The sequence below is a fragment of the Cydia amplana genome, chromosome 19, assembly GCF_948474715.1.
Source record: "Cydia amplana chromosome 19, ilCydAmpl1.1, whole genome shotgun sequence".
In the NCBI taxonomy this organism is placed as follows: Eukaryota; Metazoa; Arthropoda; class Insecta; order Lepidoptera; family Tortricidae; genus Cydia; species Cydia amplana.
The window spans coordinates 3,954,552-3,981,940 of NC_086087.1; the positions used below are offsets into that span (position 1 = coordinate 3,954,552).

General features: G+C 40.1%; 1 protein-coding gene across 1 annotated transcript; it reads left to right on the forward strand.

Moving 5' to 3' along the window:
* The first annotated feature begins 190 nt into the window (after positions 1-190).
* Positions 191-27,389, forward strand: LOC134657116 (TBC1 domain family member whacked). Its single transcript, XM_063512668.1, has 6 exons — positions 191-751; positions 20,523-20,644; positions 22,496-22,688; positions 25,254-25,437; positions 25,981-26,175; positions 27,147-27,389. Exons 1-6 carry the CDS (start codon positions 615-617, stop codon positions 27,387-27,389), a joined length of 1,074 nt encoding a protein of 357 aa, XP_063368738.1. The 5' UTR covers positions 191-614.

Consider the following 27,389-nt stretch of genomic DNA (forward strand, 5'->3'; position numbering starts at 1 on the left):
ATTTATTTTATTTTGTTGTTGAATAGACACAATAAAAAAACAACCTTATTACAATGGATTACAGTCTATTCTTTCTCAATATATACTGAGATATATAGATAGCGTGTTTCGTGTCAACTTGAACAGAATTGTAGCTAAATGTTGCCAGTCTAATAAATTCATCACAAAAATAACGGTTATTAACAGGTTATAACGACGTTACTAGAGCAATAATGTGGTACAACACTAGCAAATGTGACGTATGCTACTAGGAGGCTATGTTTTATCTGTACCCTCACATATTTCTGGCCCACCCACACTTTGTTGAATTTTGATAAGAAAAATATTGGTTTGTGTTCATCGTAAGCACGTATCGTTGCCATATTTACTACAGTTATGGTTGTGCGTCGAAACAATTCGCGCTGTGAACGTGATTTCAGTTCTTTCTCTAACGTATTGTCAATGTGAAACGAGTGTTTGCTGTGGTTTCGTCAGCGGGTGTTAACACCAGAAACAGTTACGTGTTTTGCAATTAATTCGTCCGCCCACTCGACCGTCGGTAGAAGCGCGTGTACGCGGCGTGCGTGATGATACTGGGTGCTAGATAGTGCAGTTGATTTGGGACAGATTCGGATATGTCGCTCCAGAAAAGTGTTAAAAGTGCCGGAGGGGATCGGAGCGAGCAGGCGGATACCACTTCTATATGTTCCTCGGTGACCACCCAGCCTGACAGGCATGGGTTTTTCGGAGGTGCTCAATACAGTCCAGAACCGTAAGTAATGTTTACATTCTTAACCAATCATAAGTGAGTCATAACACTGCATCTATTATGCACATCTGTTAGACTAGAAAAGCCGAACATAATTGAAAAAAAGTTATCAGTAGTGTTTTTGTTGGTTTTATTTGAATAACAATACATGCAGACTCTCACTCTAATTACAATAAATGTGAAAGTGTATGACGAGCAGCGAAATTGCATACAGACCATTACATACACATTTCTTACTTTTTAAATTGTCTTGTTTCATATTTGGTCTTTGACAATAAAACTTTCTTTGTGCAAAATTATTAGATAGGCATTGCTGCTTGTAAACAAAAGGATAGATAGCAAATAACAAACATTTACTGTTTGTTATTTGCTATCTATCCTATTTTAAAGTATTTTTTCTAAGTCTATTGAACTATTGTCAAATGAAAAGCTACAAATAATTTCTTCTGTTTAATGTTTACCTTCTGGAGTTATCAAAGACACTAATCAATTATCTCTGACCCAGTTATGCTCATCTTATCTATCTAGATACACTACTTGTGTTTTAGGCAACTTCATTTGAAAGTAAGAAAAAATATGTTGATTAAATAGAAACTCGATCTTTTGTGCATTCTGTTATGTGTGTATTTAAAAAAAAAACGTAAAAATTTGCCCATAAAACCATATTGTGCTATTTTCTAAAAATTTGACAGAGCACATTGTCGGACCATGTTAAGTTTTCATGCCAAATGCTATTCAGTATGGAGCTGGTACTGGATATGTATGAATTCTTACTGCCAAGTTTGTGCAAAGTTAACATGGTCAGAGTCTTTCATAATTTACAACTTTCATGATATATATTCCATTCACTTCTGATTCTAATAACTTTTGTCAGTTTTGTGTTTTGGCATTTAATAGGTAATTTTTGTATATCACTTTTTTTTATAAGGGCGCTTACCTGAAATAAAATCATTTTTTTTTATTTTAATAAATAATCATCATAGGCAAATGATTAAATATTAACGATGTGCCTTATTTCCAGTGTGGCTAAACTGGGAATCATATTTCCAATAGCACTGATAATGGGGCCACCTGTGCTATCAGTGACTGGCAAAACAAATGACTCATCCTATGGAGTTATTGCAAAAGAACAGTATAGGATCTTTCAAATAAAAAAATATCATATATAATATAATGTTAAAACTACTATACCTATATATATTTTTATGTACCATGTTGGTGGCGAACAAGCATGTGGATCATCTGATGGTAAGCTTTCACAATGGATGCCTGGTTGCCTGCAACTTCAGGGGTGTTACATGCACATACCATCCCGGCTATAACCTGTATACTCCTTTTTTGAAGAACCCCATAAAATAATAATAAAAAAAGCGGACAAGTGCGAATCGGACTCGCCCATGAAGGGTTCCGTAATTTACGACGTATTAAAAAAAACTACTTACTAGATCTCGTTCAAACCAATTTTCGGTGGAAGTTTGCATGGTAATGTACATCATATATTTTTTTTGAAGAACCCCGGATATTAGCTTAGTTGTGTAATTTAATTTATGATAAGTTCAATCTGCTATGTCGATTTGTAAAAATGTTTGGTAAATAAACGATTTGATTTGTATTTGATTTGATTTGTTTTAGTTTTATCGTTCTCTTATTTTAGAAGTTACAGGGGGGGGGGACACATTTTAACACTTTGGAAGTGTCTATCGCGCAAACTATTCAGTTTAGAAAATGATATTAGAAACCTCAATATCATTTTTGAAGACCTATCCACACCCCACACGTATGGGTTTGATGAAAAAAAAATTTTGAGTTTCAGTTCTAAGTATAGGGAACCCACAAAATATTTTTTTTTCTATTTTTGTGTGAAAATCTTAATGCGGTTCACAAAATACATCTACTTACCAAGTTTCAACAGTATAGTTCTTATAGTTTCGGAAAAAAGTGGCTGTGACAAACGGACAGACAGACAGACAGATATGACGAATCCATAAGAGTTCCGTTTTTTGCCATTTGGCTACGGAACCCTAAAAAGGGAATAAAATATTAAAAATTATAAAATGAATAAAAGAATTAAAGTACTAGGTAAAGTATAAAAGGGACTGCAATCTGACCTAACCCAGAGGTGAACAGCCTTATTGAAATTAGCCCAGTTGCCTAATGTTTTGACAATTATTTACTCCTTGTCACTGACACAAAACTTGAAACACCTATTGCGCTAAAAATGTATAATCACCAATTTCCTTGATTTCTTTATGAGTCAATAAACAAGTCACATACATGTCATATTATATCAGTCCAACCTAACAAAGCATGTCTCAAGTGCAGAAAAAACTGCACAAGAAAATTTAACACAACCGAGCAAAGTAGAAACCCTGTTATTGTATCACAATATTCACAATACACATAATAGAGGAAAAACGTATGTTTCACAATTTCCCACTCGTAATGGCGGATTGTTATCAATCGCGATTTTTCGTCCGAGGCCATTGGAAGGAAATGTGTGATTTTAATTATACGTTCTGTTGGATGTGTGCAAAAATATTTATTAATTGGTGCAAATGTGTCTAAAACTATTTATTAATAGGTGTAAAATTGGCTTTGTAAACAGCTTGTTAGCCTTTAATTGGTAGTTACAGTAGCGTAGCGTAGTGGGGGCGGGGGGGGGGGGGCACTTTTAGGGGGCGGAAAAATTTCAGAATAAATACCAATAATATCGTATAAATATTTGAACTATTTCAGTCGCACTTATTATATTGAAATACGTAAGCTAGGGGGCGGCAAAATTTTCATCCGCCCCGAGCGGCCGAGACCCACGCTACGCCACTGGGTAGTTACCTTGAAACTGGAAAAGTGAATTCCTGCATTAAAAAAAAAAAAAAAAATTAAATTAACGCCTTCCAGTGCCATCTCCTACCGGAGGTCGGCTATCATGGGGGCTATACGAACTTTAGACACAGCTGCGTGGAATAATGAGCGTGTCCTCTGTTTGAACTATGTTCGGAGATTTTTGAGCCATGGCCCATGAGTTACGTCTTCGTCCAGATGATCTTATCCCTTTAAGGTGAGCGCTTTATATGTAAAAGCGGCGCGCCCCGCTCACGCCCCGCCCGGAAAACGCGCCTGTGTGAAGGAACCTTTAATGAGCTAGGGACCTATAATAGGTATGCGCGTGTCAAACGGACTGGCGTTCGGTCGAGCCGAGTGAGAGCATTCAAGAGGACAAGGGATAGGTACATCTAGGCGGACATAACACGGCGGCGTTGCCTCCCCCTTACTACATATATATTATACCTAAGATACCTACTAAGTGTCAGTTGCACCATGCGCACTTGACAGGCTGATCAACGTCACCCGGCGCGCCGCGGCGGTTTACTATGAAACTTTCAAATTTTCCATACAATAAAAATTTGCTAAGTCTTTAACGATGACAAACAATTTGGTGCAACCGACTCTAAGTATTACCTATAGATTATGGACTCTCCACACGTCATTCCTAATCGCATGCGATACATTTGCCCGGGCCTACCGGGCCTAGGGCAAATCGGAAACTGAGAGTATTAGTAGACTTTAACGGCCTTTTAATTTTGTAGCTTCACATACATAATTCACACTCAATATTATCTAATAGTAAACAAAGCAATGAACTGAACAAGCAATAATGATCAGCATTACCTCACTCATTGTGTAACACTTATAAATAAAGGCTTCGTCACACAGACCCGTTTTCCGGGCGCGGCGTGAGCGGGGCGCGCCGCTTTTACATACAAAATGCTCACGCCTCGCTCACGCCCCGCCCGGAAAACGCGCCTGTGTGCCGAAGCCTTAAGTCCACGAAGGTACAAGGTAATTAGGAACAAATCGCACGCATTTGTTCACAATTTCCTCGGCCGTAATATAACAGATGTATACTTTCTATTTTCGTAGCTATAGTTATCTCCTACTATCTCAATCTAAAATAAGTCTTATCACAAAGATTTGTGGTCGAATTTCGTATTTTTCGCAGACCATGGACACAAAAAAAGGAATACTTGCATAATGTCTTTTACAGTACATATGGCCCTATTTTACCGCACTAGTGCGCAAAATAGCACTTTTCGTGTGTATGTCAAAAGTTTAAATGGTCATATGTACTGTAAAACGTTGTACGATACACGTGCGAATAGGTAATTCGTAACTCGTGTCGATTTAAAGCACTCCCTTCGGTCGTGTTTTAATTTATCGCCACTCGTTTCGAATTTCCTCTTTTCCGCACTTGTATCATAAATAACTATTTCATTCTTTGAATATGCAAGTCAGTGCCTGCTAATGTTGGTCGTAAATTACATTGTCGATCCAGATAATGACTTGGCGGGTTTTCGTGCATTTTTTGATTGATTTTGTATACCATTTATCTTGTGTCTTTGTACTGTTTGTTAGCATTTGTACCTTAAAGGTTCCGTCACACAGGCGCGTTTTCCGGACGGGGCGTGAGCGTTTTATATGTAAAAGCGGCGCGCCCCGCTCACGCGCCGCCTGCAAAACGCGCCTGTGTGACGGAGCCTTTATCACTACATAGTATAAAACAAAGTCGCTTCCCGCTGTCTGCCTGTCCCTATGTATGCTTAGATCTTTAAAACTACGCAACGGTATCAAACAATATGGTCATAAACGTACGTCATTATAGTCGCGTATTTTCATGGTTCAGGCACCAAATAATACCTTTTTATTTTCCATTCGTTCGGTCCTATTCAATACGATGTAGCTAGGTAATAGGTATCACGATTGGAAAATTACCTTCTGATTGAGATGCCGTCACGGGGCTCCCGAAGGTCCTATGAATCACAGGACTGTTTTGATGCTCAGGTCATGGATAATGGGAGTCTGGGATCCAACATAAGGACAGTGCCTGTAACGCAACGATAGCCATAGCGATGTGCCATCTCACATATTATTCTATAGTTTCTATACAATACAACCGCCTTATAGTTACATATTATATTGCGTCTTTTGCATATTTAATCCTCACTCCGATATTCCTCACTCCGTTTATTTGTGCAGGTGTTAATATTCACGCAAAATTTCAAGGTAAATAAATTCTCGATGACTAACGTTTCCTTTTTTTGGGTTCCGTACCCGAAGGGTAAAAACGGGACTCTATTACTAAGACTCCGCTGTCCGTCTGTCTGTCACCAGGCTGTAACTCATGAACCGTGATAGCTAGACAGTTGAGATTTTCACAGATGATGTATTTCTGTAACAACACATACTAAAAACAAAATAAAATAAATATTTAAGGGGGGCTCCCATTATTTAGGATTTGGGACTTTTTTTGCCGTTTTTTGCGCAATGGTACGGAACCCTTCGTGCGCGAGTCCGACTCGCACTTGTCCAACTTTTTTATTTTTCTTGGCATGTTTCTAATTTCCGATATCGGGAAAGCGTCACTAAAATGGCGTTACTTTATTTATGTAATCTAACATTCCAAGATCGTTCCTTGTAAGTAGGTGGTAGGTACCTGCCTAAGTGCCTTTCCACAGATTTGGCCTTTCAGAGCATTCACTTATTTTGGTCACGGTTACGCGAATTGTTTCTATAAAGACTAAAGTTGTGTGATAGTGTTGAGTCGTAGTGTCAGCATCAACAGTAGCGGAAAGAGCGAGTAATGGCAAATAACTACTTTCTAGTAATCTGATTCACTACTATTATTGGTGTTGACTGTACACTTGTACATTCGCACTAGATCACTGAATAGGAAAAGTTGCGAAACGTGCCTCCATCAAACCGCACAAGTGACCACGAAAACAAAAAAAGGCACCAATGAAGAATACTGCACTTTCGTAAACGGATGTAATGTAACGTGTAAACACTTTTTTCATTATTTTATAATATGGCCAATCTACAGACATGTTGAAAGTTTGAAAGACAAGTTACAAAGTGTCTGAAGTTTGTTGGTCATTTCATCGTCATTTGTAATTACACACCTATCTTCAACTGATTTTGAAACAAACATGTGACCGATCTGGTTTCACCATAAAAGTCTAAACTATTTAGATTTTGTATTAGCGATCGTGATGGTTTAAGTCATTCAACTGTAGGGACTGCGTCCTACATTCGCCCAAGCTTAGATGATATTAAATAAATAATTAAATAAATTAAATTTTAGCTTTTCCCGTTATACGCAATGTGCATAGCATTCGTAACGGTAACTTTGTTTCTTTATTGCCGTTAGGAATAAGCTTGTAAAAGTATTGTAAAATGCATTTCCTTTTCCTTGTCGGCACTGACTCTTTGTTTGTCCATCTTTGTTTTATTTCTTTGTCGGTGTCCGAATACCTATTGTAAACTTAAGTAATAAACTAATTTGTAGCCAGCGTGAGAAACGCTAGGATCCATGTGCAAACCGTTATCGGTCCTGTACCGCTATCCCGATGAGCCTGATGCTTACCTGCAATGTTATGGTCATCGGAATCGCGGGGAGTCAGAGATAGTTCTGAGTTAGACGTCAACTCGTCGAGTTGTCTCGTACCTTTATTATCACAGGTCGAGTTTGATTTTATATCGCTCCCTACTACTACTACTAGTTAATATTGTAATTTTTGTTAGTTTAGTTTTTGAGTAGTGTTAAATAGAGTAATTATTTTTCCGGAGTCTACATTTTTATTTACAATAATCCCAACACCTTAGTACGCATACCAATCTCCGCTGCCAAATTGGTGACCCCGACGTGATCGCTATTAACGGCAGAATTGGTTAGTACATGTGTTGTGGACATAAACTTTAGTGCTATTAGTGGACTTATCGTGTAAAGTGACTTTAGTGGAACCTTTAAAATGGCTAGCGAAAGTGCGCTTCGTTTGCCCGCCTTCATGCCTCGCGACCCTGTGATGTGGTTCTCATTGGTAGAGACAATTTTTAGCAAGGCCGGCGTCGCCGACGACGTTAGCAAATACCTTCATGTGGCGAGTGCGTTAGCGCCACATGATGCCACAGAAGTGCGAGATATACTGATCGCCCCGCCAGAAAACGACAAATACGATGCCCTTAAGACCGGTATCATTAAGAGGTTAGGTGCATCACAAGAGGTGAACACGCGCAGGTTGCTCGAGCGAGAGCACATAGGCGACCGCAAGCCCTCACAGTTTTTGCGGCATCTAAGAAGTCTCGCTGGATCCGCGGTGCCAGACGCGTTGCTTCGCACAATGTGGCTGGAGCAGTTGCCGCGCCCGATGCAGATGGTCCTAGCTACGCTGGCAGAGCAGAGCCTGGACAAAGTTGCAGACGTCGCGGATGCAATAGCGGACAGCACTACGCCTACGCCTGCCATCGCGACTACGGAAAATCCAGTGATGAAAATTATAGAAGTTTTAAGGAGTGAAATTGCTGACTTGCGGCAACAAATGAAGGCTTCATCCCTCAATGCAAGTGCGCGATACAGAAGCAGATCACGCTCGCGTTCTAGACGATCTCGACCTCGTTCAAGGAGCAACTCAGCAAGCGGTATGTGCTGGTACCATGACAATTACGGTCATGAAGCGCATAAATGCATACCGCCCTGCGCATTTAAATCAGCCGAGAATGCGGGAAACGCGAGCGGGAGCCATTAGTGGCGAATGGTTGCCCAAACTCAACAACAACGTCACGACGAGTAGTCATCGTGGATAGAAACTCAGGGACCAGGTTTTTGATCGATACTGGAGCGGAGGTAAGTGTATATCCTCGCAGCCAAGCTCCTCACAATGAAGAATCTTTGTACGAGCTAGTTGCTGCGAATAATACCCCGATTAGAACATACGGTTTCTCCACGATGTCCCTAAACCTTGGACTACGCCGAGATTTCCCATGGCGATTTGTTGTTGCTGACGTGGCTAAGCCGATAATTGGTGTAGACTTTTTAGGCCACTATGACTTACTAGTCGATCCAAAACGGCATAGACTAATAGACGCCACGACAAACCTTACCGTCACCGGTCAGGTAGCCGAGTCCGAGCCAGCGCTATCAATTAAAACAATAACCGGGGACTCGCCTTATCACCGAGTTTTAAGGAAATACAGTGAGATTACTAAGCCCGACGGTGCCGCGGCATCACAAAAGAAACACAACACAAAACATTACATTGTGACGAAACCGGGACCGCCCGTAGCTCAAAAACCAAGAAGGTTAGCGCCCGATCGACTTATCGCCGCGAAGAAGGAGTTCGACGCAATGCTAAAGTTAGGTATTGCGCGCCCGTCACAAAGCAGCTGGGCATCGCCGCTTCACATGGTTCAGAAGAAGGACAATGGATGGCGACCATGTGGAGATTATCGCGCGCTTAATGACCGCACGTTACCGGACAAATATCCCGTTCGGCACATAGAAGATTTTGCCCAGACTCTCAGTGGAAAAAAAGTGTTTTCAACCATAGATCTAGTGCGTGCGTTCAATCAAATTCCAGTGGCGGAGGAAGATATACCCAAAACGGCTATAACTACGCCATTTGGATTATTTGAGTTTCCATATATGACTTTTGGACTCCGTAACGCTGCTCAGACTTTTCAACGATTTATGGACGAAGTGTTACGTGGTTTAGACTTTTGTTATTGTTATATAGACGATATTTTGATTGCTTCCAGTGACAGTGATGAACACTTAAAACATTTAGAGACTGTGTTTAAGCGATTAAGTGACTGTAGTGTAGTGATTAACCCTTCTAAGTGTGTGTTTGGTAAGGACCAAGTTGAATTCCTAGGTTATTTAGTGTCTGCGGAGGGCACACGCCCATTACCTGGTAAAGTAGAAGCTATACGCTCCTTTCCACTCCCGGCCACAGCGAAGCAGTTGCGACAGTTCTTAGGTATGCTAAACTTCTACAGACGTTTCTTACCTAACGCTTCATCGCATCAAGCTAGATTAAACGATTTACTGAAGGGAAACCTTAAAGGTAAGGCGCCGATTCACTGGACACCCGATAGCACTAAGGACTTTGAGGCCTGCAAACAATGCCTCGCCGACGCAACAATGCTAGCCCATCCTCAAGATAACGCTGACCTGGCGCTATTCACAGATGCGTCAGATAACACGGTTGGCGCCGCACTTCAACAACGTGTGGATGGCGCGTGGCAACCGTTAGCATTCTTCTCTAAAAAGTTGTCAAGTGCCGAAAAGAAGTACTCTACTTATGACAGAGAGTTATACGCTATTTATGCCGCCGTCAAACAATTTCGACATAATTTGGAAGCGCGACCATTCACAATATATACCGATCATAAGCCTATTGTCTATGCATTTGCGAAGAAAGATAAACAATGCACTCCGAGACAGTTCCGCTACCTGGATTTTATCGGTCAGTTTACAACCGACATCCGACACATTAGCGGAGAGCAAAATATACCTGCCGATGCAATGTCTCGCATAGAAATTGATCCAATTGAACGAGGAATTGATTGGAAGGCTTTAGCCTTATCTCAGAAATCGGACGACATTTTATCATCGCTACTAAACAAAACTGATTCGACGCTACAGCTTAAGCTTGTACAGTTACCTGGGCTCGAAGAAAGTATTTATTGCGACGTTTCTACTCCGTCTGTCCGGCCTTATATTACTGAGCCTTTCAGAAAGACCGCTTTCAATTCGGTTCATCAACTTTCTCATCCAGGAGCCAAGGCTACTATCAAATTAGCTACGCAGAAATTCGTCTGGCCGTCTATCAAATCAGACTGCAGAGAATGGACTCGAAGCTGTTTAGAGTGTCAGCGTGCTAAAGTTACGCGTCACGTGTCAGCCCCTGTCGGATCATTCGCACCGCCTTCTACTCGCTTTGAACACGTGCATATAGACATAGTTGTAATGCCAATTTCAGAACGATGCAGATATATTTTAACTTGCATTGATCGTTTCTCTAGGTGGCCTGAAGCTATACCTATTGAGAACCAGGAAGCAGAAACTGTAGCATGGGCATTTTACTCAAATTGGATCGCACGATTCGGCGTACCTCTACGAGTCACTACAGACCAAGGCCGAAACTTTGAGTCGCATCTCTTTAGAAGCTTAAATGATCTAATTGATACGACTCAACTGCGAACAACTGCATATCACCCGGCTGCAAATGGAATGATTGAGCGATTTCACCGCCAATTAAAGGCTGCGATTAAATGTCATCAAAATGAACAATGGACACGAGTATTACCTACGGTTATGATGGGTATTCGCGCAGCATTCAAGGACGATCTGCAAGCTACACCCGCCGAAATGGTTTACGGTGAAACCATTCGCTTACCTGGAGAGTTCTTAGTACCCAGAACAACCAGCGATTGTGATGCATCGGATTTCGTCAAACAGTTAAAAACTAATTTTTCTAATCTACAACCCGTCGCAGGAACTCAGCATGGACGTAATAAAATATTTATATTCAAAGACTTGAAGACAACGAATCACGTGTTTGTCCGTGTTGATGCCCCTAAACGACCCTTGCAATCGTCGTATGAAGGTCCATTCGCCGTTATATCAAGGAACGATAAAACATTCGTCATTAACAGACGAGGACATCATGTAACCGTTTCGGTGGACCGACTAAAGCCAGCCTACGTACTAGCAGATAACATTGAACCGTCGCACGAGTTCCAAGACGACTCAGCACAGATCATTGTAAACAACAATGCGAGTACAGCTAGAGCACCTGCACCGATTGTACAACAAGCGCCGCCTAATAATGATAACGTCACCAGAACCAGATCAGGTAGACGAGTCCGTTTTCCGGATTATTACCGGGCAGGTGTCGAATAGTTAATGTGTGTAGTTTACTTAATTTATCTTTTTCTGTAATATGTTTTTATATTGTTATTGTTTTTTCTCCATGTATTGTCAATAAATATTGTTGTAGTTATTTTAGCACATATGTCATATGTTACTAACATAGCACTTAAGCGAATTGTAACTAACAAATTTATACACTGTACATCTAGAATTGTATGTATATTATTTGCGTTTAGCTTTACTTTATTCCTTTTTAGTTTGTAATAATTGTAATATGTTTACCCTTTTCCATTTGTGTGTTTTTACCGAATGTTGTTTTATTTTTGTTTTTCTACTCGTATCGTGACTTCATCACTAGTAAGGGGGTACTGTAGGGACTGCGTCCTACATTCGCCCAAGCTTAGATGATATTAAATAAATAATTAAATAAATTAAATTTTAGCTTTTCCCGTTATACGCAATGTGCATAGCATTCGTAACGGTAACTTTGTTTCTTTATTGCCGTTAGGAATAAGCTTGTAAAAGTATTGTAAAATGCATTTCCTTTTCCTTGTCGGCACTGACTCTTTGTTTGTCCATCTTTGTTTTATTTCTTTGTCGGTGTCCGAATACCTATTGTAAACTTAAGTAATAAACTAATTTGTAGCCAGCGTGAGAAACGCTAGGATCCATGTGCAAACCGTTATCGGTCCTGTACCGCTATCCCGATGAGCCTGATGCTTACCTGCAATGTTATGGTCATCGGAATCGCGGGGAGTCAGAGATAGTTCTGAGTTAGACGTCAACTCGTCGAGTTGTCTCGTACCTTTATTATCACAGGTCGAGTTTGATTTTATATCGCTCCCTACTACTACTACTAGTTAATATTGTAATTTTTGTTAGTTTAGTTTTTGAGTAGTGTTAAATAGAGTAATTATTTTTCCGGAGTCTACATTTTTATTTACAATAATCCCAACACCTTAGTACGCATACCAATCTCCGCTGCCAAACAACTATGGACACATGCGTTGCTTACTCCTCAAATCAAATGTCTCACTGTGACGATTCTTTTTAGGGTTCCGTACCCAAAGGGTAAATTCGGGACCCTATTACTAAGACTCCGCTGTCCGTCCGTCCGTCCGTCCGTCCGTCTGTCACCAGGCTGTATCTCACGAACCGTGATAGCTAGACAGTTGAAATTTTCACAGATGATGTATTTCTGTTGCCGCTATAACAACAAATACTAAAAACAGAATAAAATAAAGATTTAAGTGGGGCTCCCATACAACAAACGTGATTTTTGACCGAAGTTAAGCAACGTCGGGCGGGGTCAGTACTTGGATGGGTGACCGTTTTTTTGCTTGTTTTGCTCTATTTTTTAGGGTTCCGTAGCCAAATGGCAAAAAACGGAACCCTTATAGATTCGTCATGTCTGTCTGTCTGTCTGTCTGTCTGTCTGTCCGTCTGTCTGTCCGTCCGTATGTCACAGCCACTTTTCTCCGAAACTATAAGAACTATACTGTTGAAACTTGGTAAGTAGATGTATTCTGTGAACCGCATTAAGATTTTCACACAAAAATGGAAAAAAAACAATAAATTTTTGGGGGTCCCCCATACTTCGAACTGAAACTCAAAAAAAATTTTTTCATCAAACCCATACGTGTGGGGTATCTATGGATAGGTCTTCAAAAATGATATTGAGGTTTCTAATATCATTTTTTTCTAAACTGAATAGTTTGCGCGAGAGACACTTCCAAAGTGGTAAAATGTGTCCCCCCCCCCCCCTGTAACTTCTAAAATAAGAGAATGATAAAACTAAAAAAAATATATGATGTACATTACCATGTAAACTTCCACCGAAAATTGGTTTGAACGAGATCTAGTAAGTAGTTTTTTTTAAATACGTCATAAATCGCCTAAATACGGAACCCTTCATGGGCGAGTCCGACTCGCACTTGGCCGCTTTTTTGTTGATGGTGCGGAACCCTCCGTGCGCAAGTCCGACTCTCGCACTTGCCCGGTTTTTTTAACCCGTTCAGCTTTCAGAACGCGGCCACGACTTGTACTTATCCACTTCTACCTTCAGATCAACCCACAAATCAAGTCAAGCTAGCACGATGTTTTCTCTTATTCACAATCTTTGTTTAGTTTCGTTTCAGAAGCATATCTTACGCTTTCGCTCAGCTGTAACTTTAAGACTGCAATTAAAATAAAATTGTGTGTACAGCAAATCGTAATATTACATATGTTCCACACATTCAAAAATCAAACGCGTTTTCATGATAATACGATTTAAATTCGCTTGGAATGAACTCATTGCCAAACCACGTTATCAGTATCACCGACAATTGCTCTGTATAAAGCTTTGTATCTAATTAATCCGCGGCTATTTTAAAATGAACCGTATGCTATATAACCTTAAGAGTGATTTTTACACTCATTTATAAATCGCTAAATATTAACCAAATTAGTTTAATTTAAAATTGCAAACATAATTCATTTTGGTTGAAACCTAGTTGGTTTGATAAATACCTAAGCCACTGGATTTCATACAGGCTCTTTTTAATTAATTGATTCAATTATGATTTCACATCTTTCGTTACTAAAATCATACACTAATGAATACTAAAACGTAAACGTAAAACGTAATACGTAAAGTGTGTAAAATATTGTAGACGCAAAATTGACATCGCTGTCTGTAGGTAGGACTACGATGAGATGCCATACTTTTTGTGGTGACTGGATTCTCAATCACTAGTGCTTCACATTTCACAATCTAGTTACCTACGGCATAATGTAAGGGGCCGCGCCATCTACTTCAGCTGTCAAAAAAAATAATGTCTACTTTATGTGTCTCGATAATCTTTGTATATTGCTCAAACTATGTCATTTTTTGCCACAATATGCAATGTTACTGGTATCGCAAGTTATGTAGTTATCGTAACGTGTTATCGGCCGATCTAAAATTGCATATGCATAGTCAATATGTTAATTTTTGTATCGCGGTAACAATCATTCCCTTGTGAAACTTGCCTACAAAATAGGCATATGTGCATTGTTCATTGAATTGCATAGCAACATAGCGTAGAGTCTATATCGATTGTAGTTTTGCATATATAGACATTAAAAAAAAAGCACCCTTCAAAGATTGAACCGTAAAGTTTCCATGTTCTTCAACGATGAGAAATATAAAACTATAAAGGTTGCCTTTTTTAGGAAAATGTGAGTTTGAGGCGATATAACAAAACACACATAATTCACACACACACACACACTCATAATTTTTTCATATGTATTATCAAATATACCTATAATCAAACCAGTAATTAACACGCAATTTGCTTAAACAAATCTCTCTACAGAAGTTAGACTGTTTCGTTACTTTTCACTCTTTTCAGTACTTTGGAGGACAATTTCTTACGATAGGTTGAGATTGGGCGGCTAAAAAAATACGTGTCTGTTATTTTAGACTACCTAACTTTACGAGTATAACGTATATCAAAATAAATAAAATCGAACCCTGGCAGTTTTGTACCTTTCATTGTTAATTTAAGAAAATAGAATCGTATTTAAAGTACATTCTTGTAGTAACAGTAAATTTACTGCCATCTTTCGACACATGATTAAAACTTTCAGATTGCCATTTGACGTTGATCCTTGTTCTTTCACTGATATGTGTTAAATTTGTTAAAATGTTAAAATATCTGGGAGACCTTAAAAATGCGCATTTTCTCAGAGATAAGAGCCCGTACCATGAGTCACTGACAGTGTCAAAACCTGACATATACGCTACTGAGAACGTAATTTACTTTCTATACATCTCGCTCGCACTAATATGCGAGTACGAGCGAGATGCCTAAAAAGTAAATTACGTTTTCGATGGAGTTTATGTCAGTGCCAAACTGGTGGTAGCCACAATGACCTAGCTAGATCAATTTTTCGTCCCTGACATTCTCATATTTCATCGAAATCGTTAGAGTAGTTTCCGAGATCCCCGAAATATATATACAAGAATTGCTCGTTTAAAGGTATTATAAGACATCAAAAGGTGTCGCCATCTACACGAGTATATTTTAAGCCAAAGGTATGGCGCCATCGCTCGAAAAGATTCATTTTGATTTAAGTAACGTAAGTACCTACTTACCTACATACTGTAGATATTGTACACACCAGTAAAGCTAACATTTTGATGTTAAGTAGTTAGCATTCAGCGGGCGTGTGAACGACCGAAGGGTCACGGAGAGCGCCTTTTCGATGATATAACTCGGCCTACTTGCTAAACCTAGGTGACCTAGGTCTAACATTCCGACACAGGGAACGAGTCAAGAGTATAAAGAAGAACACGTTTCATTCAGTTATACGAGGCCTTTATTACGATTCAAGCCTCAACGCCCCCTTAAAACCCTGAACATTCTGCAAAAGAATAATGTGGTTACACAATGATGTTATAGGGTGTTCACAAAAGTTGAGGGTCAAAATTTTGCATTAGTTTATTCGTCTTAGTATCACTACATGTGGTATAAAACAAAGTCGCTTCCCGCGGTCTCTCTGTCCCTATGTATACTTAGATCTTTAAAACTACGCAACGGATTTTGATGTGGTTTTTTTTTAGGGTTCCGTAGCCAAATGGCAAAAAACGGAACCCTTATAGATTCGTCATGTCTGTCTGTCTGTCCGTCTGTCTGTCCGTCCATATGTCACAGCCACTTTTCTCCGAAACTATAAGAACTATACTGTTGAAACTTGGTAAGTAGATGTATTCTGTGAACCGCATTAAGATTTTCACACAAAAATAGAAAAAAAACAATAAATTTTTGGGGTTCCCCGTACTTCGAACTGAAACTCAAAATTTTTTTTTCATCAAACCCATACGTGTGGGGTATCTATGGATAGGTCTTCAAAAATGATATTGAGGTTTCTAATATCATTTTTTTCTAAACTGAATAGTTTGCGCGAGAGACACTTCCAAAGTGGTAAAATGTGTGTCCCCCCCCCCCCTAACTTCTAAAATAAGAGAATTATAAAACTAAAAAAAATATATGATGTACATTACCATGTAAACTTCCACCGAATATTGGTTTGAACGAGATCTAGTTTTTTTTTATACGTCATAAATCGCCTAAATACGGAACCCTTCATGGGCGAGTCCGACTCGCACTTGGCCGCTTTTTTTAATAGATAGAGTGATTCAAGAGGATGGTTTATGTATAATTTGTTAACCCGTGCGAAGCCGGGGCGGGTCGCTAGTTCCTTTATATAATACTACTCGTACTTAAGAGACAATCTGGTTGAAATTCATTGCGCGTCAGCTTCCTTCACGTTTCTCGACGTTAGATCGGTTAGAATTTAGATGAACGTGTGGGCCACAAGGTCCTGCATTTTCTCAAGTGGTTCCGGAATCCGGTAGTTACTTGACAGTTGGAGTTGTTTTTGTACAGTAGGAAACATACATTTTTTGCCCTATTTACAATGCATAACAAAAGTGTTTATGTTTGAAATACAGGCCAAAATCGAGTTGTAGGACTTGTAGCTACTCCACGGAGCGGGAAATTTAAGAATGAAAGCTTTTGTTAACAGCAGAATTAAAAAAGGTTAGTTTCCTAGTAAGTGTAAAAATACCTGTAACGAGAGAAGTATGAAATTTAGGCCACCGTCTTTTAAATACAAAGGAAGACCTAATTACGTGGGTGTAGCACACCTAAATGTAATTTCATTAAGGCCAACACATATCAGATAGCGTACGCACCGCTCACCGGTACGTTCTGGTTGTGTAATATATATGTAAAATGTATAGAATTGTATGTCATATCATATTTATTTATTTGGAGATCCAACAGCTGTGACATTAACATAAAAATTATAGTAGATACAGGAAGCCAATTATAGGAACTCACGGGTAGTGACATGATACTAAACTAATAGGTACTATACTAAGGTTACGCACTATCGCAGCCACATATGTGAACAAAGCAAATTCAAATGATATCTAAAATAATAAGGATAATTTGGATGTAACTATAGTTCGTTTTTTTTAGCATTAGAAAAAAGGTAAACAATCTTGATGTGTCTTTTAATTGAAAAACATGTTTTAAAAATAAGTCACGGCAAATATGTAACAATTATGAATCTAATACGATCATTTATATTCTTCTGCTTTCATAAGTATAAGTTAAGCTTTGGATTCCTCCGAAAACGGTGCCGTCATATTACGGCCGCTATATAGCGTTGACTGACGTCACTAGAACGTTGTCAATGTAAACAAGATGGCGCGGTTTCCTAGACGGCGTTACGTTACGTTGATTGTCAACGTAACGTAAGATGACGGCCGTCATGACCTTGTCGATAGTTTCGTGAACGTTTTATTAGATAGCGGTGACGCCATTTTGAATAAATGACACGAGATTTGAATAAATGATTCCGTACTACGATTATTTTCCTCTTCTGATGATATTTCATCCTCCAAGTAAATTATAGATGATCAAGCAAATCTTGTCAGTAGGAAACGGCGCGAAATTCAAATTTTCTATGGGACGTTATCCCATCACGCCTACATTTTTCAAATTTGCCGCTTTGACCTTGGTGGATGACGGTGTGTTATGACGCCGTGGTACTTTCCACATGTCGCCACCGTAAAGACGGCCGTCTTTTGCTGCCGCTATATAGCGACCGTCATATGACGGCACCGTTTTCGGAGGAATCCAAAGCTTTACTGATTTTTAAAAAGCGTTTTTCAATTAAAAGACATGTCAAGATCGCTTACCTTCTTTCTAATGCAAAAAAAAAACGAACTATAAAATAGGAATTAACTTAGTAACATAATGAGGACTGAGGCAAAAAAAGAATAACAAATAAGCAAGTTATAGGTACTTATTCAAGAAGGCGACTACACGCTCACTCAAAAGACTCAAAATATTTCTGCACTGTCACATCTATTGCGTTGCATGCCCGTTGCCCGCATTGTTATGCCGGGGTAAAGGGATATAATCACGAACCAGTGCGTTCTTCGTCGATTTGCCTCCATCGCTCAAATGTGCAAGAGCCTTAGAGAGGTAAATGGAGGATTTTCGTACCCAGAGGAACGAAAATCGTCCAAAAATCATCAAAAATTATCTAGGTTGTGGTTAGGGGGGAATTTGAATTAATGGACGAAGTCGCTATCGCTATCCTCCCCCTTCTTTACGTTATTATTGTAATGTCTATTAAGAAACTCGATCAGATATAGTTTAACATTGAACAGTGTGGCCAATTTGCACATACCGCCGGCAATAGGTAATCAATACGCCATTAGTTCCGCTCGCTCTAATTCGTAGTGCAATTCTCACTGAGTAATGGGTTTGCCGACCTCAGGCCCAAGGTTAGCCCCATAAGGATACTTCCGAGACAGACTTAGGTATACTCTACTATTATTTAATCTGTCGATTGGGCTCTACTGACGGCGGCGGCATATGTTCGTCGCCCCGCCACTGTTAGAAACTTAATGCTTGAAATTCCGTAGTTACTTATAGGAACTAACCATTTGTTAGACTTCCACCCAGCTGATAGTATTGACTAGCCAGCACCCCTAGCACATGATTGGCGCGACAGTATCTCGCGGCGGGATAGATTACCCGACTTTTACCAACTATGTTAACAAAAGAGGGACAGGTTAGTCTATCTCGCCGCGAGATACTGTCGCGCCAATCATGTGCTAGCCTGACAGCTTGATCACTATTCAAAACTTGAATAACAATAGTGTTTACTGTGTTTTACTTACGTAAGAATGCGTGCCTTACTCATAGATTTGCACTGAATAATATGCGTCTACGTTTACCTACTATGCGTCAATTCACATTATGACAGTTATGACGCCCTTGCGTGGGCGATAAAAAATGTTTCATATTTGTGACTTACGTTTTTAGGGTTCCGTAGCCAAATGGCAAAAAACGGAACCCTTATAGATTCGTCATGTCTGTCTGTCTGTCTGTCCGTCTGTCCGTCTGTCCGTCTGTCTGTCCGTCCGTATGTCACAGCCACTTTTCTCCGAAACTATAAGAACTATACTGTTGAAACTTGGTAAGTAGATGTATTCTGTGAACCGCATTAAGATTTTCACACAAAAATAGAAAAAAAACAATAAATTTTTGGGGTTCCCCATACTTCGAACTGAAACTCAAAAATTTTTTTTTCATCAAACCCATACGTGTGGGGTATCTATGGATAGGTCTTCAAAAATGATATTGAGGTTTCTAATATCATTTTTTTCTAAACTGAATAGTTTGCGCGAGAGACACTTCCAAAGTGGTAAAATGTGTGTCCCCCCCCCTGTAACTTCTAAAATAAGAGAATGATAAAACTAAAAAAAATATATGATGTACATTACCATGTAAACTTCCACCGAAAATTGGTTTGAATGAGATCTAGTAAGTAGTTTTTTTTTATACGTCATAAATCCCCTAAATACGGAACCCTTCATGGGCGAGTCCGACTCGCACTTGGCCGCTTTTTTATGATGACTTAGTAGTAGTTAGTACTATGAAACCGTAATAGGCAATTTTCAGTTAAAGTTGGTCACACACTACCTTCCCTCTATTTTTAACCACACAACTTTGATGTTATCTTAGGACGTCGCTGTCGAAAGACATCTTTCTCGATGATCATCTCCATCCGTAAGAGTAGTAACGAACCCACGAGTAGCGCGTTTTAATACATATAATTAAAGATTTTGAACCTTCTATACATTCCATTTTTAATAGGCAACTTTTTCTTTTAATTTGATGGTTGGTTGTTTGATGTGCAGAAACAGCTTGGCGTTCCAGGTGGCCATAATGATCTGCAACACAATTATTTGTTACAACGAAGTTGTATTCAGATTTTGAAGACCTCGCCTTCTTAGCTAATTCTACTGCAGTCTGTACAGTCGCCATATTGGAGCTTCTGAGGTGTTCAAAAATATCTGAACACGCACTCTAACGACTTGACAATAGAGGCGTGTTCAGATATGTGTGAGCACCTGGGCCGCTCCGATATATCTGATGGCACCTGTACATAACGATGATAAAAATCGATCTTTCGTCCATGGCACTAAATTAAGTGTTTCCATTGTTACAGCAAAAGGACCGTGTCACCGAGCACGATACTAAAACGCGAGCAGAAATGGCTGCGCATGCTCAACAAGTGGGAGGCCTTCATGAGCAAGAACTACAAGAAGGTGCGGGAGAGATGCAGAAAAGGTGAGACACATAGTCCAGTAAAAATAGGTTGGTCGTGCTCTTATCGTGACTGTACGGGGTGCTCCTCGTACAGTCTTGAGATGATAGTTGATAATGATAATACGGCAGTTTCCACCGAAACCCCACAACCCACCGTTTCCTCCGCGGCTTTCGGGCATGTACTGTCTTAGAATAGGTAATCAGTTTATGCCATGTGACGGAAAGTGCTGACGGGCGAAACTCCGTACAGTGACCAGTGACCGTGGCTTTCTAACAAGTACGTCGAAACTTTTAATTTATGACCCATTTTGTACCTTATCACAGTGACAATAGTATGAGGTCTCTAGCGACTTTCATATTGATTGTCACTGTGACAAGGTACAATATGGGTCATAAATTAATACTTTCGACGGTATAAGACAAGATTTCTTTATTGTCAAGGTTGTGTTGGTACATAGTTCTTATAAATATCACAGAAGTCCATCAGCTTATTCAGCTTGCCCATTTCGGGCGTACAATAATAAACTAAACGAATACAAATAGACAATACCCACTTAGGTCTGAGATTGACAGATGAAACGATAGTATACGATAGAAGTGCAATCAACTATATTCGAACCTTCCGATAAATTGAAAAATAAGCCCTTAATAATTAAAAATAACAGAATAAATAGGTGTCTATTTAGAAATTAAATTGACACGAGAGATATCGATGGAACAATTAGATTAGATAGGTTAATAAAACTTTAATGTCTGTCCAACTTCAATTTCAACAATGTGTTTCAATCATTTGTTACCTCTAGATACATCAGTGAAAATTTATTAAATTTTCTACATTAGCTTTCATATATCTTCGTGGTGTTCTAAGTATATTCTAGGAAATATTTTTAGATCGCTATGTTATTTATTTACTATTATCACAGCTAATTATTACGAATCCGTTATTATCTTAGTTTATTAAATAAAAAAACTACACGGTGCCTATTGCGGTTACCTTCAATTGACTGGACTGGAGCTATCCGGAAATGATGATTGAAGAAAATTCCTTAGCGAAACTGGCGCCAGTTATGTTGGGTACGTCCTGTACATCCGAGGTCAAATATATTATTATTATAACTAGACTTCGCCCGCGTAAAAGGCGATAGGCTGTATGCCCCACTACTGCTAGGCCTGCACGTGTCCCGTAATAGTTGTTTCCCCCATTTCATATTTCATTTATTGCATAGTCATGAACATAAGTTTTCACACATTTTCTAACCTCAAGGAGTGATTCCCGGGATAAAATAACCTATATTCATGTAATATAGGTTATAAGTTATCACTTATCTCAATCTGTTTGCCAAGTTTTAGACAAATACGTTACGTTTAAATATTACTTTATATTATTTTCTAGTTTTACCACATCAGGTGCTAAAACGAATAAATGAAACCGTTAGAATATTTGTTTACATTTAAATTTACGAAAATCCGAATATTTATTTATTACATAACAAATGATGATGAAATGATATATTAGGCATCGTTTATTTGACGTACCGTTCAATCAATCGATACCTTTGGGACCTTAAATTCCCCTAGGGTAGCCATACAACGGTTTTCTCTGAGTGTTTGAAATATCTTTGTTCCACTTTGTGTCTTGACAATAGAAAGTTATTATAACAATTGGCGTCAGTATAAGGAAACGTTGGAAATCAAACGCAAACCCGTTATATTTTATGTACAGTCAAGTGTAAAAATATGGGTGCACAAATCAATACATATTATGACTGTTTGTGTTCTAAATAAATAATAAATTAAACAAAACTATACTCCTGGACAATGGGGTAGAATAACAAGAAGAAACAACCCAAATATTTCTTGTTTGTACTCCAGGTATACCAGCATCAGTCCGTCCCAGAGCGTGGCTCTACCTCTGCGGGGGCGAACTCCTCATGAAGAAGCACCCCACAGAATACGAGGACCTGCTGGCGGCGCCCGGGGACCCGAAATGTATGGACGACATCAGGAAGGACCTGCACAGGCAGTTCCCCTACCATGAGATGTTCATCAGGGAAGAGGGGCCTGGGTAAGACTTATATTGCAGGTATACCAGCATCAGTCCGTCCCAGAGCGTGGTTCTACCTCTGTGGCGGTGAACTCCTCATGAAGACGCACCCCACAGAGTACGAGGACCTGCTGGCGGCGCCCGGGGACCCGAAATGTATGGACGACATCAGGAAGGACCTGCACAGGCAGTTCCCCTACCATGAGATGTTCATCAGGGAAGAGGGGCCTGGGTAAGACTTATATTGCAGGTATACCAGCATCAGTCCGTCCCAGAGCGTGGTTCTACCTCTGCGGCGGTGAACTCCTCATGAAGAAGCACCCCACAGAATACGAGGACCTGCTGGCGGCGCCCGGCGACCCGAAATGTATGGACGACATCAGGAAGGACCTGCACAGGCAGTTCCCATACCATGAGATGTTCATCAGGGAAGAGGGGCCTGGGTAAGACTTATATTGCAGGTATACCAGCATCAGTCCGTCCCAGAGCGTGGTTCTACCTCTGTGGCGGTGAACTCCTCATGAAGAAGCACCCCACAGAGTACGAGGACCTGCTGGCGGCGCCCGGCGACCCGAAATGTATGGACGACATCAGGAAGGACCTGCACAGGCAGTTCCCCTACCATGAGATGTTCATCAGGGAAGAGGGGCCTGGGTAAGACTTATATTGCAGGTATACCAGCATCAGTCCGTCCCAGAGCGTGGCTGTACCTCTGTGGCGGTGAACTCCTCATGAAGAAGCACCCCACAGAGTACGAGGACCTGCTGGCGGCGCCCGGGGACCCGAAATGTATGGACGACATCAGGAAGGACCTGCACAGGCAGTTCCCCTACCATGAGATGTTCATCAGGGAAGAAGGGCCTGGGTAAGGACCTTTTTATAAGACAAATTCAACAGCAAAAATGTTGGTCACGTTTAAATTCTCATTTTACATATGAGCATAAAGGTTTTACGACAAGGTATATTTTAACTGTTACATTCATTCGACCTTGTTATGCCTTTGTTTTACGTCCATAAAATACAAGAATATATGGTACCAAATTGTACGGATCCCTCTAAGAGTTTGAAGTAAGAGTACGATAACCGGTGTCTTTGAAAGTGCCATTAAATTTTGATTGACTCTACTATCAAATCCGCTAACTTTGAAATGCATTTGCGACGCACAGCCAAAATCAACTTTATTTTTTCTGCATAGCGTTTAAAATTAGATGGCAAGAACTATATCCAAAGGTTATTAAATTTTGCAGTAAAAGACTATGACTAATGTACTGCACTGATTGCATTCCGCAATGCATACTTGTTGTGAATTTGGCAATTAAAATTGTTGCGTAGCGCATTTGGCAATAGGAAATTAGTGAGATATCTAACGTTTACGGTTTTTGCGATTTGTGCCCAATGTTTTACGGAATTGAGCTGATATTAGTTTGAAGTTTTGAGAAAAGTTAAGAGTTTTGTATTAATAGATCGTAAATAATGATTTTTGGGCTATAATATAGAACATAGTTTAGAGGAAAGTTGCCAAATTAAGAACACACACACACACGACACGAATAATGTGTCGTTTATGAATTTTATTCAAACAAATTCAAAACAAGAGGCTACTTTGGCGCATAGCGTTTTGCGACGATGAATAAATCTATAAAAAATATACTAAAATAATTATCCTTTAAGTCCCAGTTTCATTTTTGAAGTTTTGAATTTGGAACTTTCTTTTATTCCATTCCATTATGATCAAAATCGATTTCGACTTGTCCTTTTTAAAGGAACTCAGGACTTCGGACGTTATAGTTGGTCAAACCAAATTGTCAGTAAATAAGAACAAAAACCACTATACTTATCCTTTTCTACAGTCCTTTGACACACTATATAAATAAATTGATTAGGCCTTAGTTATAAAATAATTGCATAATTTCTTATTGTGATGGGACATAACCGTGTGGTATACCGGCTCTGTGCTGAGTCACAAATCGCAATTGTATCAACTCGGCTATGAATATTTCAGACGTCATTTAATTCCGTGGTAGGACCGGAATTCCCTTTGACAAGCCCACAACCGCGAAATATCCCAGTTAATACCTTAATGAGTAAAAACTGGGTACTTCCCAGCCAAATTCAACCAAATCACGTAATATTATAGTCTGTCAAACAACTTTGTCGGAAGGAAAAGGCGCGAAGTTTAAATTTTCTATCGGACAATAACCCTTCGCGCCAACATTTTTAAATTTGCTCTTATTTCTACTAACGGAAATTGCTTGACAGACTATATCTTATTATTTCTGTTTTAATATGTACTACGGTCGGCTCTGGTTTTAACACCCTGTCACGGCATAAATATTATTGTTTGGCTATGTCATTGAGCCTTGAATTCTCCTGTTATCCTACACTGGAATATATTGACGGCCCCCTAGCCTAGTCTGTAGTGACCCTGTCTACGAAGCCGGAGGTCCCGGGTTCGAATCCTGGTATTTATTTGTGTTAGGTAAGTCAAAAGCATAGAAAATTCAGCGCGCATCTCGAAATTAAGCATAATCCTATGAAAATACACGCCACAATTCAAATTATTCTACAGTCAACATGTTTTTTCAGGCAACAAGAGCTCTTCTCAGTCCTGAAGGCGTACTCCGTGTTCAACCCGAAGGTCGGCTACTTCCAGGCGCAGGCGCCTGTGGCGGCGTTCCTGCTCATGCACATGCCCGCGATCCAGGCCTTCTGGTGCCTCGTCAGCATCAGCGATAAATATCTCAGCGGTTATTATAACCCTGGTTTAGAGGTTGGTTTTGACTTTTGGTGTTCATCATCGTCCTGAGGCCTTTGGGCCTACCTCGGATATCGAAAATCGAAATTTCGATATCTTTATATCGTTCTCACATATTCAAGTGACAAAGAGGCAAATAGACGAATGAATGGAACAGATGATTTATGCAGTGTTTGTACGCTACGGAATGCGTCTTATAAGGATGCCTAGGAGGATGCTTAGGAGGATGGATGTGGTAGCGTGGGCCGATATTTGAGTCTGCATTTGTAGCAGAGAATGGAGAGTTTTAGATATCTTGGAATAATTAGTCCTTCCCACGTTGAAGTAAGTAACAAGTAACTTCCTACCTAGAGTACCTAGCAAGCTAAACTGTGGAATGAACTGACGTGAAAAATAATTAAAAAAAAAAATTAAATTAAAAAATTAACTGTCGCCCGCGGTATTTCCCGACCGATACCACCTTACTCCCATCTTAAAAGCCGTCCCAATCTCGTCTGTTCGTTTGCCTTCTATAACTTAAAAATAATCAACAACTAATTACCTACCCCTAATTTCCAGGTATTACAACGAGACGGCGACATCCTGCACGCGCTCCTCCGCCGTACGGCGCCCGCCGTCCATCGTCACCTCGTCAAGCACAAAGTAGAACCCGTCCTGTACGCTACGGAGTGGTTCCTATGTGCCCTGACACGCACGTTGCCTTGGGACAGCCTTCTGCGTGTCTGGGACTGCTTTCTTTGTGAGGGTGTTAAGGTAAGGCCAGTAAAAGCATTTAAGGGCATACATAGAGGGAGTTACACATTGGTGCCGCGTGACCAGGATAATAGTTTAGTTTGAGCATTTGTTATGTCAGTAAGATTGAAAATCACCGCGTTAAGCACAAAGTAGAACCCGTCCTGTACGCTACGGAGTGGTTCCTGTGTGCCCTGACACGCACATTGCCGTGGGACAGCCTTCTGCGTGTCTGGGACTGCTTTCTATGTGAGGGTGTTAAGGTAAGGCCAATTAAAGTATTTAAGGGCATAGAGGGAGTTACAAAATTGGTGCCGCGTGATCAGGATAACACAGTTTAGTTTGAGTATTTGTTATGTCAGTAAGATTGAAAATTACCTCATTAAAGAAGAACCCGTCCTATACGCTACGGAATGGTTCCTATGTGCCCTGACACGCACATTGCCTTAGGACAGCCCTTTGCATGTCTGGGACTTTTTCCTTTGTGGAGGAGTCTATTGAGAGTATTTAAGACAATATATAAGAACGGGTCTGTAACACAGTTGGTGCCGTGACCAGGATGAAATACTTTGGTATGAGTATGTAGTAGGAAATAAATATGTATTTAGTATGAAAGCCACTTGCCAGCTTGCCACCCTGTGTGTCGTGACCCGCGCGTTGCCATGGAACAGTCAATACGAGTGTGGGACAGCGTTTTATATGAAGGAGTCAAGATAAGATCGATTAATGTATTTAGGGTTATAAAGGGTTGGTAGTTACAATTTGGTCCGGCCGGCCGTGACCACTTGACCAGGATTTAAACGCTTATTATAATTTTATCTTAAATTAGAACAGTGAGGCGTGACGTTGTCACACTCCTCTAAAATCCCACAACTTGATAATTGCTAAATTTTTTCTGTCCTGTTTATAAATGTTTAGTAAGTATCTAAATTTAAAGCTACATTAGTTTTAATGTAATTTTTTTTTTGTAAGCTTACTCTATTTTTTTCCAGGTTCTTTTCAAAGCGGCTCTAGTGATCCTAGCGGGCGCGCTCGGCCCCGCCAAGGTCCGCAAGCGCGCCGCCGGCCTCTGCGAGACGCTGGAGGTGCTCCGCCACCCGCCGGAGAGCGTTCTGGGCGAGGAGTACCTGATGTACCACATGCAGCGGTTGGGGCTGACCGAGGAGGACTTTGAGTTTGAGCACCAGAGGCAGACCGCGCGCCGGCGGGCGCTGTCTAATAGGAGGTTAGTATAA